Source organism: Mixophyes fleayi, chromosome 4, assembly GCF_038048845.1.
Source record: "Mixophyes fleayi isolate aMixFle1 chromosome 4, aMixFle1.hap1, whole genome shotgun sequence".
Taxonomy (NCBI): Eukaryota; Metazoa; Chordata; class Amphibia; order Anura; family Limnodynastidae; genus Mixophyes; species Mixophyes fleayi.
This window is the reverse complement of record NC_134405.1, coordinates 181,747,426-181,763,521: the sequence shown is the minus strand read 5'-3', so window position 1 is coordinate 181,763,521 and position 16,096 is coordinate 181,747,426. Positions and strand designations below refer to the sequence as shown.

Sequence of the window (16,096 nt, the reverse complement as noted above, 5' to 3'; positions counted from 1 at the left end):
AAGCCTTTGAAATCTTTTTTGTATCCTTCAAACTTGTGCTATTCCACAAATTTATCCCGGAGCCCTTCAGAAAGCAATTTTCCAACCATGGCGAATTCTTTGCTTTACCATGCACTACTAGTAGTGGAATCCTCAAAGAATAGCCTGTTTTATTCTGAAGAACTCCAAAACACTACAATTGATGTCAGGTGGTGGCCAATTAGGCTGATTTTTGATGAAGCTGTAAAGTAGAAATTAACTTTTTGTTATAGAATCACTCATGAGAAAAATAAATGTGCATATTAAACTCCTTCTATGTCCCTATTGATAAAGCTCCAAGACTAGGAGTGCTTTATCATGACACAATTTTATATACGCTCCTCCATGCATCTTATGGATATGAAGATCAGAGTAGAAGTGGCTGAGTGAATGGTCCAGTAATATGCAGCAGCTTTATCCTGTTCATGAGGTATGAGTGATTTAAATAAAGTTAGCCAGCATGCATTCTTAAGGCTTCAAGGGGTGAATGCTAGCCGGCTATCAGGTTCACGGATGGGCATGAAACTGAAACCCTGATTTTAAAAATATCTAAAAAAATATTTCTTTTTAAAATGAATATTTTAATATTATTCCCAGCAGAAAAAAATCTTTATATAATAAAGCATTTTTTCATTGAATATCTTATGCTATAATCACCCTGAGATGGTGGTAGCAGAAGAAGGATTGTGGTGGTATATGTAGGCTTTCCTATAGGAAAGGCTATCGTCTGTGTTAACCCCTTGATAGAAAGAAGCCCTATCTCTGGTGAAAACAACTGTAGTTTTTCTCTGTTTAATAAATAGAGCCCTAAGAAATAAAACATTGAATTATTGTAAACAGGATAACTAAATTCCTGCCAACTCTGAACTGACGGGATGGTAGAATGCAGCAAGAAAAAGGATATATTCTGGTACCTTAGATGCCAACAATATTCTGAACAACAACATTCACACAGACATACATATTTTGCAATTTTCATTAAAATGTCTGCTTTTGTAGCCATTTAATAATTTGCATTCCAATGACAATGTAATTACCTATGTCCAAATAGGCACAGATATCCCCATTCCTGGACATATAACTAGGTTTATTGCACTGTTTTCATCGCCTTAGATACTGTTACTTGTAAAAGATCAGCCATGTCTTGGTTACTGAGAATCAGGCACTGACAAACCCCCTTCACGGACACTTCAGCGAGCAGCATTGTCTGACTTACCATTAAGCTGACTATGCTGCAGCCTAGGGCACATGTTTTTTGGGGTGTGATGTAAAGTTGAACATAAATCCAATTTCTAAGCGCAAAATGCTCACCTGCCCCACTGCACTGCTGGACTTTTACCCGGCCCAGATCTCTGTACTTGCCACCCACACTCCTGGATTTGGAGTCGCTGTCACTGCCTACTGGTGACACTCCGCTGACCGCATGCCAGAGCTGCTCCATTCATTCCAGCGCTGCCCTGCTTTTCCGATGCATGCCTCTGTCCCACTAGACAGCATCCACATGTCCCACCACTATCTGGAGTCAGCTGAGGGCTGCCCCTGACAAGAAACCCACTTTGAGACTCCCGAGTCTCTGACCAGCTCTCAATCATCAAATCTCCAGTCTAAGAAGAGGGCGCTTCATACCACTCTCCCCTGAGAACATCTTAATTGCTTCTGCCACCTAGTAATTTCTGGCCAAGTTTGGAGCTCCTATGTATTAGTAAGCTGCAATCACTTTTATAGCCTGTCTACTCTGTTACCGCACCATCTTGCAAGGGGAGAAAAGGAGGTAAACTGTGTCTGCACTTGGGCCTACCACAACAAGATTCAGCGGCCCAGATCAGTGCTGCCTGCAAAATGGCTCACAGCAGAACATCATTTAAATCCAAGGGGACACACTACATTCCTTATGATTCCATTACTGGACTTTCTGATTATATATAATAGTAATAATAATAATAACATAATGTGACTTACTGTCACAGTGCTGGCAGCTCCCAGGAAATAATCACTAGGCTAGGGTAGCTATCTGAGATACACAATGTCTTGCCAAACCGCATAGTCCTGAGAGGACTGGTCGTGAGATACAGGCTAAAGTCAAAGGACTGTTGAAGGTAGAAAAGTGATGGACGAAAGCCGAGGTCAAAGAATTGGAGAAGGTAAAATCATGATATGCAGTCAAACAAAACAAGTCTTCTTCAAAGTACAAACAGAAACATCCAAAACAAAACTTTGCACCTGCAAAGGTTTGGTAGAACTGAGGGACTATATAAAGGCTACAAACAGCTGAGATACATTGTTCCGATTAATTTGACCTTTTCACTAAATGGCTGTTTGCAGAGTAAAGAAAGCTATGCAGTATTGCAGGTGAGGTGACTAGCTAGATTGCTGTTCATAGCAGAGTGCTGATTACAGGAATTGAGAGAATATGTTTGTAGCTGTTATTGTGTACTGTTTTCTGACAGCTGTCATTTGGAGCTAGTGTTGTGAATCCTAACAGTAATTGTTTTCTGACAGACCTCTCATCTGGAGCTAGTGTTGTGAATCCTCAAACACAATATTTTTTACCTACTGTGTATTAGGCTGGTGTGGAAGGCAAGGGGTAGCTACATTGACCTTTTACAGTCTGAACCCTTAATCAGGCCCTGTTGGGCAGCCATCCTCACTATAATGTTCGGTAATAATCATGTCTATCTTTATACACAATCAGAAACCTGTTTTGTGGATGTTCGCCCTAGGATTTTATTTTCTCATCAACTCTCACAGAATTGACATTGTTACTGAAACAGAACCACCAGATTTTGCTGCAGTTTCTACGTACCAAACATCTCCACTCAAAACTATGCCAACAGGACACTTGGGAAAAAAAGGGTGGCTGAAGCACCCACCCAGTCATGTGCACTTGGAGTGTTCTCCTGGCAGTGAATACCTAATGGAAAGTCCCAGGATAGGGACCTCAACTTTGTGCTAAGTTGTAGAAAGCAGGGCTAAAACCTCATCCTAATAATATAAGAATAGAAAAAAGTTATATATTTAAAATTACATTTTGTTAATTAAAAAAATATTTTATATTTAATATGTCCATAGCAATGTTGTAGGTGTCAGTTATGCTGTTAAGTACTGTATTGGAAATGTAACATAATAATAAAACATAAATAATTTTAACACTGAAATATTTTTGATAGGTTTGTACCAACAAGTGACATAAACAGAAAAATTGTAGCTGCTATAAAACAAGGTATGTGTTAAAATGTTATACATTTGGTTAACTTTTGTAGTGTAATAAAATAGCATATAATTGACATGTAATTTGTGCATTTTAGGGGAAATTACTGAACTGCAGAAATACATGCAGTATAAGTATGCACTTGATGAAGCTGATGTGAAAGGGTGGTTTCCTCTACATGAAGCAGTAGTTCAACCAGTCCGGCAAATTACAGAAATCATTATTGATGGTAAGTTTCAAGAATATGGGCTGTGCTCATTAATGTGCAATTATATAAGTTTATAAGAAAATTTCCCTAATAAAGCTGAAGACAAACATACTTATAGTCAGACAAGGTTGCCATGAGGATGACGTTTCAGACTTCCAAGTACAATACAAATTCTTTGATCACCTCTTATCTGTGCCTACAATAAGTTCTAATGATATTTAGCTTTCTTTAATGCTAACAGACCCTTCACTGTATTTGTATTGGTAAAAGTATTAAAAGAGCGTTTGGTTGGAAGACGTGTTAGTGTGTATAGAGACACGATGGTGGAAAGTCGTTCCAAAGTGTCAATTATCGACTTATTTGGTTGGTCGTTGTTTCATATTTTCCAACCAATCACCTAGCAATCATGTAGTATGTATGTACTCATGCTCACAATATTCATAGAGTTTAGAGTTGTGCTCTTTTCAGCCGATGCTAGCATTGAATGTCCCGGAGAATAAATGTAGTGAGTGCTGTAGAAGGAATAATTAATTTGTTCGTTCTGAGGCAGAATGTTTTGTTTTAGAGTCACAGAAGCTAATAAAATTCGTTAGGACATGTGGATAGCTATAACAAGGCGGTTTTAATCAGTGTGATAATGTGACACGAATGAATGAATAAATTAATATTGTGCTGTCATTCTCTGAAGAGTAGAGGACTAGATGAAGAACACAAATCTGAAGGTAAATCATGTCAGTGTGTATGTATGAATCACCAGTCTGATCGAACCTTCAGTCATTGGTACAATTGTTTGAGATAACACGTCGGTCAGAAAATTCTTCAGTGTGTATCTAGTCTTAGTCTGTCAGCCGCTGAAATTGCCTGTAGTAACCTTGTTACCTATTGTTTAAATAATTTGTGCTTAACTCATGCAGTAGTAAATAAATCACAGTGCGAACAGAAAACTAATGACGGCGAAACTCCGCTGACTCTTGCTGCAAAATCTGGACTAATTGAAAATGTGAAAGCACTTCTAGAAAAAGGGGTCTGGCCAAACACCAAGAACAGTAGGGGCGAATCTCCTCTTCTTATTGGTAAATTATGGCACTGATTTTTTTCTTCCATGTAATTACAAATAATACAAATTATAAACAAAAATATTTTTTACTGCTTTAAACATTGTGGGGTATAGTTACTAAACTGTGGGTTTGAAAAGTGGAGATGTTGCCTATAGCATCCAATCAGATTCTAGCTGTCATTTTGTAGAATGTACTAAATAAATGATAACTAGAATCTGATTGGTTGCTATAGGTAACATCTCCACCTTTTCAAACCCGCAGTTTAGTAAATATACCCCTGTGTCCTGTTTGTGTCCTGTTTGCATATGCCTATCTTCAGACCAAAAGTCTAGTATGTTTAGCATTTGATAATTTAATGTTATGCTAGTATTTAATGACAGGTGCCAATTTGATCCAAAACGACCAAATTGCTGCATATTATGGGCAGATTTATAGTTCTTGAATTTGCTGAAAGTGATAAATAAATGCATCTTTAATTAACTATATTCACAAAATAATTTATTTTTAAGTGTGCCAATGCACAAAGCTGATCAATTTCTCTGCATGGGTACTGTGGTCACTTTGATGAATAATAGCTATATGTTTGTAAACATGTATCCTGTTTGCATAAAAATATTACCTTAAAAATATTATGCTTTCTTTTACTTTACTGAGACATATTTCTAACACATTGAAGTTACACAATGCTTTTATCTTACTTTCAGCTGCTCGGATTGGCAGTTATGATATGGTGACTACTCTAATTAGCTACAACTGCACCATTAACCAACCCTGTGTGAAGCGGTGGTCAGCATTACATGAAGCTGCAAAACAGGGAAACACTGCTATTATCTCTTTACTTCTGAAAAATGGGGGAAACGTCAGCCTTAAAGACGGTTTTGGCGTGACACCATTGGGAGTTGCTGCTGAGTTCGGTCACTGTGAGGCATTGGAACAATTAATACATAAAGGTATGTGAAAGTACATTTAAGATACCTGGGTGTAAATGTTTCAAGGTTCAATTTTTTTCAGTGTTTTAAAACCCCTCGATTTTAGTCCCAAAGTTGCCAGATGTATTCAACTGCAATTTTTACTCTGATCTTAAAAATCGCTGGTCATCTCTGGCGTTTTGCTGCGATGTCAAACACTCCTGTCTTTAGCTAACTCTCCTGTGTGATTACTAAACACATCACTGTTACACTGTTCTGTCTATACAGCCGGTCCCGGCAGCTGTCAAAAGTGTAAAAATAAATAGAAGTTAAAAAAAAAGGCCACTATTAAACCTAGTGTTGCCAGCCTACTGCTGGTTGCGTGAAAATCGGGTAAAAATTTGGAGTCGAGTCCCCCCTATTTTCATACAACCAGCACTAGGCAACCCCAGCCTGGGATGGGTGGCACTAGAGCAGGCGGACACGCGGCAGGGGTCCCCCTGCCATAGTGACAAGCCAACCCCAGGCTGTTCAGCGCTGGGCTGGATTCCCTAGGGAGTGGGGTCCGCCGAAAAAACGAGCGGCCCCCCCTCTAGGAATATCCAGCCGGTGCTGAAAGCACTAGGGCTCTTCCTACACCCCTGGGCGGTGGGTGTAGAGTAATGATGGCGAAAAAAATGTGAAAAAAATAAACGGGTGCCACAGCTGTGTGGACCTCCGGCTGTATAGTCAGACAGTGTAACAGTGATGTGTTTACTAATCATGCAGCTAGGAAGCAGCGTGTTGTATCTAATGATTTTTAAAGCAAACTCAGGAGAGTTTCCTTAATCGCAGCTTCATATATTTGAGACTTGTATAGCTAGAGTGGCAAACAGTCGGGAGTTTGATCTTTAGCGATTTTGGAAATAGCGATTTTGACAGAAACACAACTTTGGCGATTTTTCATGAAATCTCAGGTTCATACATCTGCAGCTTTCAACTCTCCCGAGAAAATTGCTGGATTTGCAAAACCGCACCTTGATACATTTACCCCCTAGTGTTCAAATTAAGCACTTTGTAGTGGAAATGAAATGCATTGTGAATGACTGTGACTCAACTTTCTTCTGTCTTTCTCTTGTGAAAGCCACATACATTTATACATTCCTTCTAGTTTTATTGACTGCACTATTTTATTTGGGACTACTTAGCCTGCATAAAGCTTGGCTTTGTAAGGAAAAGTAAATAGTGAACCAATAATTATCATTAGTGGTTATTTATATAGCACCACCACAGCCCCATTGGAGCTTACAGTCTTATAGTACAAATTCATGAACACAATAAAACATACATACACACACTTACATTATGTTTTTGGTCTATGGGAAGAACCCAGCACTGTGAAGCAGCCATGCTAACCTCTGTGCGGCCACATGGTGGCACAGTGTTTGCATCTTGATATATTGAAATATTTCAAATCGACCTTACTGTATTCTAACCACTAACACTAAAAAAGTCTTAGGGGCCTATTTATTAACCCTTAAACCATGCAAAAATTGCTGTTTCCACGTGGTTTAGGCATAATTTAGAATCCTAGCTGTTCTAAAGCCTATTATAGATATCTCCTGCATTAGGCTAACAATCGCATTATACCACAGTGCCCATAATTCTCAATGGGGATTGTGGTCTGGACCAATTTATCAAGCACCCAAATGCATAGCTTTTCGGAGCTTGACCTGATGGCTAGCTCCATCTTAAGCTGGTCTGCTCTATGGGGAAGCATCCGATAGGCTTCATGACTCTACGAACTAAAGAGTCCGAGTAAGATCCCGGAGTTATTGCTAAAGTAAAGTCAACGCTGAGATAGCCTCTTATCGGATGCGTTGTCCCGGCATGATTTATTAATAAATAGCTACGTTATATCATCCCTTATTGTTGCACTAAGAGAAGATAATTAATGGGGGGAATTAGGCCATTAATAAATCGGCCTTTTAATGTTTTAAATACTACGTCTGACACTATTCTTTTCTAATTGTGTGATATAAATGAAGAACTGTACGGTGCAGAGCTCTCTGGGTAAAACATTTATCTAATCACTTGCGCAACGTACTATATTGATTGAAAGAAACCTACAGGACACACTAGTGCATTGAAAGAATTAATCTGCCAATTTTTATTTTGTGGAACCCAAGTGACAAGCACTACATGTCATGGTGCTACAATTGCTGTACATTGGATATTTCTCATGGTGTGTCATTTTTCAGACCGTTTAACTCAAATGTCTTTGCTCTCCTGTACGTCGAGGAATGTCTTAAAGAAAAGGCTCCTGCTAAATATATGGTAATGTTTAGTCATATGTTAGCCAAAGACCTCATTAAAACCTGTTGTAGTGAAAGCATTTAACAACTATGCATTTGCCCTTTATAACATAACAATGTAGTTCCCAGGTTCTAAGAGAGATGAGAAATAATATTTTGTAGCACGTGTTTGTGCAATTTGTTCACCCTTACTTTTCTTTCCCCCCTGTTTTGTTGGGACTCTGTGCATATTATAGGCCACATTATTGTTAGTGGCATATTTATTTCATAGTGTATAATATACTGTTGCCCAAAACAAAAAAATAGATAGTTTAATCAATAGTATTAAGTGATGCCTTAGGCTGGGTACACACTACAGAAAATTTCTCCCAGGGCGATATCTTTAACGATTTCACCAACGACAGAAAAAGAAAAGGCCCGATCAGCATGCTGATTCATGTGTACACACTATACAGGTTTTACAAGATTTACCGTCAGATCTGTGCTCTTCATCTGTCATAACCATCGGCTGAAAAGATCCTGACTCTGCACACTCCATAGAGATCTATGGACACTGCCATGAGTGCATACACACTGCAGAATTGGAACAACATCATTCCATTGTTGAACAGCATTTTTAGTCTGGTTTAAAAATCAAATGAAATGGTACGATGTGCTTCGGAATGATGATAATCATTCATTGTTGCAGTGTACACATTAATGCGATATCGGACCGAATGGTCATTTATCGTTTGATTGGCCCGATAATCAGATGAAAACATTGTAGTGTGTACCCTGCCTTATAGTGGGGAAGATGTGATTATGCAAGAACCAGGTGCGAACTGCTTAGCCTTACAACATGTACAGTCCAAGAGATGTGCATCCCAGTCACAATAATTGAAAACCATCAAGAGGGCCAGCTACGTAAATCGTAGTCTACACACTATTATGAGAACTTTTACAGGATTGAGGGAAGGAAAATCACTGGATAACATTTAGCTCCAACATAATGGCTGTTACCAGAGATATTTATGTTACATGAAATTGCACACAGAATACGACTTTTGTCAACAAAATATTACCTCTATTTACAATATTTTTCAGACATTTGGGGCTAGATTTACTTAAGGGCGGTTTGCTCAAACCGCACACTTTTTGGCTATTTTTCCGGCGATTTTGAAACCGACGGATATACTAAAGCCCAAACCGCCATTAAAACAGCCAGAATTGACATTTTTCCAAACCACCACTTTACAAACTGCCATCCAGATTTTAACAATGATAAACATACAAACAGCCGGATTTACTAAGCTGGAGTTTTGAAAACCGCCGCAAAACAGTGGTGAAATTGATCACACAACATGCTGTTTGAGCTATTTTGCCATTCAGAACATAAGAGAAAGCATCATTGACATTATAATTATTTGGAAAATTATTATTTATTGATAACGTAACAAAATAAATTTAATATTAACTTATGAGAGAAATTTATTTTATAGATTTTTTTAAAGGGACTCTATTATAGCATTATATTAAGTGGGAAATGCGAATATATAATATTATTAACTGATTGTTAATGGTGGATATAATTACTTATGTCGCACTATTCGTCATTACATATTGTCCAAATAATATAATAATTAAATAATTTTATCCCCTAAATATAATTAATTTTTTCCCCTCATAAGTTAATATTTAATTCATTTTGCCCCTTAATCAATAAATAATGATTGCCAACATAATTTAAATGTCAGTGGTGCTTCTCTTATGTTCTGAATGGCAAAATAGTTCAAACAGCATGTTTAAGGTATCCAGCCATTCTGAAGCAGGTGTTAAAACTGTCCTGTCCTGTCTTTTGGATGGTGGTTTTGATGGCGGTTTCATCCAAACCGCCTGCGGTTTAGCTTTTTCAATCTGCCATACATCGCCAGTCATTTTAAATTGAAGCCTCAAGTCACCCTATAGTAAATGTGGTGGTTTGGACCACAAAACCGCTGGCGTTGGGTGGTGGTTTCAAACTGCCACCAAACTCGATTCTTAGTAAATCTAGCCCTTGGTGTTGATAATGAATGGTCTATATAGTCTGCCAAGGTCCTCCTAATACAACCCTTCATTTGTTTTTTTTATTTACAGACTATTCTTGTTTTTGTCATTTACAAAGTAGAATAACTAACGTTAATATCTTCTCCTAGGTGGAGATATCAATATAGAAGCATATGATGGGTGCACAGTGCTCTCTGATGCAGCTGTTGGAGGAAATCCAGATTGCATCGCTCTTCTTTTGGAGTATGGTGCTAGTGGAAATGTGCCCGATAAGGAAGGATATCTCCCTATACACAAAGCAGCCTATGGAGGACATTATCTGTGAGTAACATTATTATTTCTACAGGGGATAATTCTTTATGCTACATAATCGTTTAAAGAAGTACTGTTTACAGGAAAAACATAGTAGAAGGACATCTTTCCAGCAGGTGAGTCATTTTATGAAGCCAATTATATATAAGCTTTTCTCCTTTCACACTTGATTATTGTATCCTCTTAGTCACTGATTTTATTATTTCACATATATTTATACTGTTTTAGGTTCCGCATTTCATTGAGCATGTTCAACAGATGATCTGCACATCTATTTTCTGCACAGATGCCATATTTACGTTGGTGTCATAGTTCTTTAATTTTTAGGTGTTACTTATCTTCTCTTTATTGCGGTACCTCTTCAAAGTCTTACTGGGGAAACCTTGTCCTTTCTATTTTACAATGACAAATATCTATTTGATAACATAAAAGCAATACTACCACAGTTTTTCCTACAGCATTGTAATACTGGTTAGACATTTGTTATTTTAATCTGTATGGTATCCTTTATATGATAATATCACTGCTGTCAAATTCATTCTTAATTCCAGATTACATATGTGTTTGTGCAAAGTGTTCTAAATTATAAGGGCTTAGACCCAATTCTGATATCTTGCATTGTCACAATAGACATAGAAATGTACCAGTGGGAAAGCTAAGTGTAAATAAGAGTTGCAATCTTCATTTTCTGCATTAAAAATATTTGTGACTCTAGTGTACACACAAAATCTTATCACTTTATAAGGACCGCTCAGCCAAGATTAGGATAAATGGACCGCTCTTCGATGTCTTAATCTCCAATGGCACACGGCAGGGGTGCCATTGGAGATCAAGGGGTGCCCCTTGTCTCCCTTAATATTTATACTATGTATGGAGGCCTTGGTCAGGGCAGTATACTGAACCCAGACATCAGTATTCAGACAGGGGTTCGGAAGATTAAACCAGCTCTGTTCACAGATGGCCTACTAGCCATTATCACGAACCCCATTACGTCCCTTCCCAATTTGATGTCTGAGTTCAACAAATTTGGAGTTATCCAGTTTTAAAATGAATTGCTCCAAATCAATTGCCCTTAACGTCTTGCTCTCTGAGAATATGGTAGGTGGCCTGCAAACTGCATTTCCCTTCAAGTAGCATCCATCTTATGTCCAATATCTTGGGATTGTCCTGGCCAATGATAACTCCTAGCTGTTCAAATTAAACATCTCTCCCCTCCTTGCAAAAATTTACAAATAATTAAAATACTGGACTCTCTTCAAATTTGCTTGATGAGGAAGCATAAACATTATTGAACATCCAAACTAAAGTTTTATGTGTTCTCCAAATGGTCCCAGTTTAAAGACAATCTAGTTTCAACACCTATTTGGCTTGTAATCACCTCTCCTTTGTTGGTACTACCAAGCGTCAATACTTAGTAGATTCCTGGAGTGTCTAGAATAAATAAGAATAAACAGTAGGTACATGTAAAAGCTTTAAATTGTTCATTCCAATTAAGCTACTGCTTTGGTTCCCTAACCTACCCAAGTTGACATACTCTAAAATGGGATGCTGGAATGATGGTGGAGGGCGAGCAAGAGTATTTCTTGTCTTACTCTTACCATCTCTTTTGTGCACCCATAACTTCCACCTGGGCTCCTGTCTGGCTTGTTCACAGAATGGTCCAACATAGGTGTAAAGGGGCTCAGTCAGTTATTACATGGTACTATTATCCATGTCTTTTCAACACTCCGAAAGTAAATCTATCTTTCTTTCCTCTTACCTCCAGAAGTGGACTGAACTGGCAGCAGTTAGCAGGCAGCTTACTCCTTATGAATCCCTTTGCATCCTAACTGACCCTCCAAGACATTCCATCTCAACTATTTACAAACTCATCCTATAGAACAGATTTACCCACAAAACCAGCTTTGGGAGAAGGACCTGAGTGGCACCCTCAATCCAATCCCATGGCCAAAAGTTTTTAAGTTTACCCATACTTACTAATTGAACATCTCAGTGATCGAAACACAGTACAAGATTTTATCAAGATTGTACAGATGTCCAGATCTCTTAAACAACCCCTAATGGTTGGATTGGGGAGTGGATGTAAAGCAGCACCACATGGGTCTGCCCCCTGCTGCATTCGTGCTTACTGGTCTGGCTTGATCCAAGGGAAAACAAAGGTCACTTAATCATGTTGATAAGGAGGTTTGGTCTCCTTGATGAGGAAAGCCTCTCAGGAAAGCCTCTCAATTTTAACTTCTTCCATTATTTTGTGATGTGGCAGGGGCTTCAGCGGATGCTAACTTCTTGTCACTCCCATTGGACCCACCTGGCTCTACTTAAGACTTAAGCTGATGACATTTGAATATTACAATATGCTCATAGCATAACAAATAGACAGTATTCCACTAGTATTTGACAGATCACAAATTTTGGGCACCACTTTGATGGATAGCAGGGCTTAGCATTGGTAAAATCATCAGGTTATACCTATTAGTCCAGGCCATGTGAAAGCATACAATTAGGTCATAGTTTCATATATAGAGTTCATGGGAAATGTCCTGACACCTGGGGGTAAATGTGTGAAGCTCTGGGTTCTTCAACACCCGCGAGTTCGGCGTCTTCAGCGCTTAAATTTAAAGCGGCGCTGCCTTGTAAAGGGAAGTTTCCCTTTACAAGGCAGCGCCGCTTTAAATTTAAGCGCTGAAGACGCCGAACTCGCGGGTGTTGAAGAACCCGGAGCTTCATACATTTACCCCCTGGCATTTTATTATCCATAGGAATACACAAGATAGGGTAACGGAAACCCAGCCAACTGGTATAGTGTGGTGGTCCGCCTGGAAGCAAAATCCATCTCCCCCAGCTATTCCATATGCATCTTTATCGGTGCGGATGTTGATAGTCAAAAATATATTTCATGAAAGGGATGTCCAAAATGAGGAATAATTCAGTGACACAATATTTGTGAGGTTGGAAACTCTGCAAGTATGATCTTTACTGACAAGGTGCAGATGATGTATGCGTAGGTGAACGTCCATCTCGTCACACCTCTCTTCTCAATCAACATCCCCTTGTCTTTGCCTCCTCTTGAAAGATTTATAGTAGAGATGGTCACTGACCCCCGTGTTTTGGTTTTGGATTCGGTTTTGGATCTGGACTACCGTCGTGTTTTGGTTTTGGTTTTGGTTTTGGTTTTGCAAAACCGCCATTGCGTGTTTTGGTTTTGGTTTTGGTTTTGTTTGGTTTTGTTTTGCTATTTTTTGGGAAAATCCATGTTTTTGGGCCTAAATTAACCCAATTTAGTGCTCCAACTGTTTCAGAGACAAGTAATCTAATTGTTGAGGTAATAAATCATCCAAAAAAACAGTTTAATTCTTCGTTGGTAGGCCTATTCTACACACAAAACAGATTGTCTTCCTCTCCATCTATGCATATTGGCAATGCAGCCATCGTCTTTGAATGTATATTACACCCTACACTTATAGTTAAATATGTAAAGAAATGGAAAAAGCCAGTTTGGTTTCTGTCTCTCAAGGCCCCCTCCACTTGTATAAAATACCAAAAAATTCAGCCATTATAGACTGTACAATATTAATTGACATGGAGAAAGCCAGTTTGGTTTCTGTCTCTCTAGGCCCCCCTCCACTTGTATAAAATACTAAAAAATTCAGCCATTATAGACTGTACAATATTAATTGACATGGAGAAAGACAGTTTGGGGTCACTCTGTCTCTCTAGGTCCCCCTCCACTTGTATAAAATACCAAAAAATTCAGCCATTATAGACTGTACAATATTAATTGACATGGAAAAAGCCAGTTTGGTTTCTGTCTCTCTAGGCCCCCCTCCACTTGTATAAAATACCCAAAAATTCAGCCATTATAGACTGTACAATATTATGAAAAATGGACAAAGCCAGTTTAGGGTCACTCTGTCTATGACACCCTACCCTTAAGGATAAATTGCCCTAACAGCAGCCTTTCAAGATGGTATGTGATATGGAAATGCCACAAGTCCCTTTCCTCTTTGGGGGTAGATTGCACCCTACACTTACATAGAAAGTTTTAAAAAGATGTTATCGGCATCATCTTCAGCTTAATCCTCACCCTCATCAGTGTGTACGTCATCATCACAGACTATCAATTCATCGCCGCTTGAATCCGCCATTAGAGAACAGTCAGTGCTTGGATGTCTTGGATGGTGAAGGCCTTCCTCGTGGAAGATGTAGTTCATTTTTATAAACATTATTTTCTCCACATTTTTGGGAAGTAACCTTCTACGGCGATCACTGACTAAGTTCCCTGCTGTGCTGAACACTCGTTCAGAGTACACACTGGAGGGTGGGCAGCTTAGGTATTGCAAAGCAAGTTTGTACATGGGTTTCCAAATGGCCTGCTTTTCTTCCCAGTAAGGAAAGGGACTGTCTGACATTTCCATATCAACTACCTCTTGAAAGTAATCCTCCACCATCCTTTGCATGTTTATACTCATATTGGATGGAGTTATGGGCAAAGTGACACATTTTTTTGAAAAATCCTTCAAACCAGCCCAGATGTTAAATTGTTCTGGTCTGCCCCCTGTGTCTTCCCTGCTTCTTTTTTGGAAATTTAATTTTTTACGAGCAACAGCTTGAGAAAGTGAAGGAGGACACGTCGTCAAGCCGAGGCCCAGTTCAGCGGCCAACTTGCTGAGCAATAGCTCCTTGCAAAAGTTCACATCTCGCTCATTTACAAGTAAAGACTCAATGTAGGTTTTAAACCTTGGATCAAGCACAGTGGCCAAAACGTACTGATCCGAGTTCAAGATCTTAATAACTCGAGGATCATTGTGAAGCGAATTAAGTACTTGATCGACAAGGCCAACATACTTTGCTGAATTGCTTGCTTTCAGCTCCTCCTTCATTTTCTCAAGCTGCTTTTCCAATAGTCTAATTAAAGGAATGACTTGGCTCAAACTAGCAGAGTCAGCACTGACCTCACATGTCACAACTTCAAATGGTTTCAGCACCTTGCACAGCACTGAAAGGATTCCCCACTGTGCAAGAGTGAAATACATCCCCCCTCCTTTCCCAATGTCATGACTTGTGCAATATGCTTGGATGGCTTTGCGCTGTTCCTCCATCCTCTGAAGCATGTACAGGGTGGAATTCCACCGAGTTACCACCTCTTGCTTAAGTTGGTGGCAGGGCAAGTTAAACTGCTCTTGGAGCTGCTGTAATCTCCTACATGCTGTGGCTGAATGCCTGAAATGGCCTGAAATTTTACGGGCCACCGAAAGCATCTCCTGCACCTCACGGTTATTTCGTAGGAAGCTCTGCACCACCAAGTTGATGGTGTGAGCAAAACAGGGAATATGTTGGAAATCACCCAGCTGTAATGCTCGCACTATATTGTTAGCGTTATCTGAAATGACATACCCTGGGGAGAGTCTGAGTGGTATAAGCCATGCATCAATCACATCTCTCAGTTTGCGTAACAAATTGTCAGCCGTATGCCTGTTAGTGAAGCCGGTGATACAAAGAGTGGCCTGCCTGTGACAAATGTTACGTAGTGGTGTACATGCTGCTGCTGTTCCTGCTGGTGAAGGTGAATGACCAACCCAGTGGGCTGTCACAGTCATATAGTCTTTGGTTTGGCCACTTCCACTTGTCCACATATCTGTGGTTAAGTGAACAGTGGGCAGAATGGCATTTTTCAGCGCAATCTCTACATTTTTACACACTTTTTGGTATAGTTGTGGAATAGCTTTACGGGAGAAATGGTGTCGCGATGGAATTCTGTAACGCGGACACAAAACCTCAATTAACTGTGAAAAACCAGCTGCGTTTATTGTGGAGATTGGACGCAGATCTAACACTAACATTGCAGCCATGGCGTCTGTGATTCGCTTGGCGACTGGGTGACTGCTGTCATATTTGCTTCCCCTCGCAAATGATTGTTTCACAGTTAATTGCTGAAATGTAGGACTGCTCATTTTATTCACCTGCCTCTGGGATGACGATTCACCCCCAGCAGCAGCAACAGCAGCAGCAGGACTAACGCTTTCTTCAGAGGAATCAATAATAGTGCCGGAGTCATCCAGCCTTAAGTG

At 39.4% G+C, this 16,096-nt stretch overlaps 1 protein-coding gene across 1 annotated transcript in view; it reads left to right on the top strand.

Moving 5' to 3' along the window:
* Positions 1–3,330: 3,330 nt before the first annotated feature.
* ASB15 (ankyrin repeat and SOCS box containing 15) overlaps positions 3,331–16,096 on the top strand; it is a 29,438-nt gene continuing 16,672 nt past the window's right edge. Inside the window, exons 1-4 of the mRNA XM_075205290.1 lie at positions 3,331–3,455; positions 4,349–4,507; positions 5,197–5,442; positions 9,866–10,037. Coding sequence (XP_075061391.1) covers positions 3,350–3,455; positions 4,349–4,507; positions 5,197–5,442; positions 9,866–10,037 — 683 coding nt within the window. The 5' untranslated portion in view covers positions 3,331–3,349. The remainder of the gene's footprint in view (positions 3,456–4,348; positions 4,508–5,196; positions 5,443–9,865; positions 10,038–16,096) is intronic.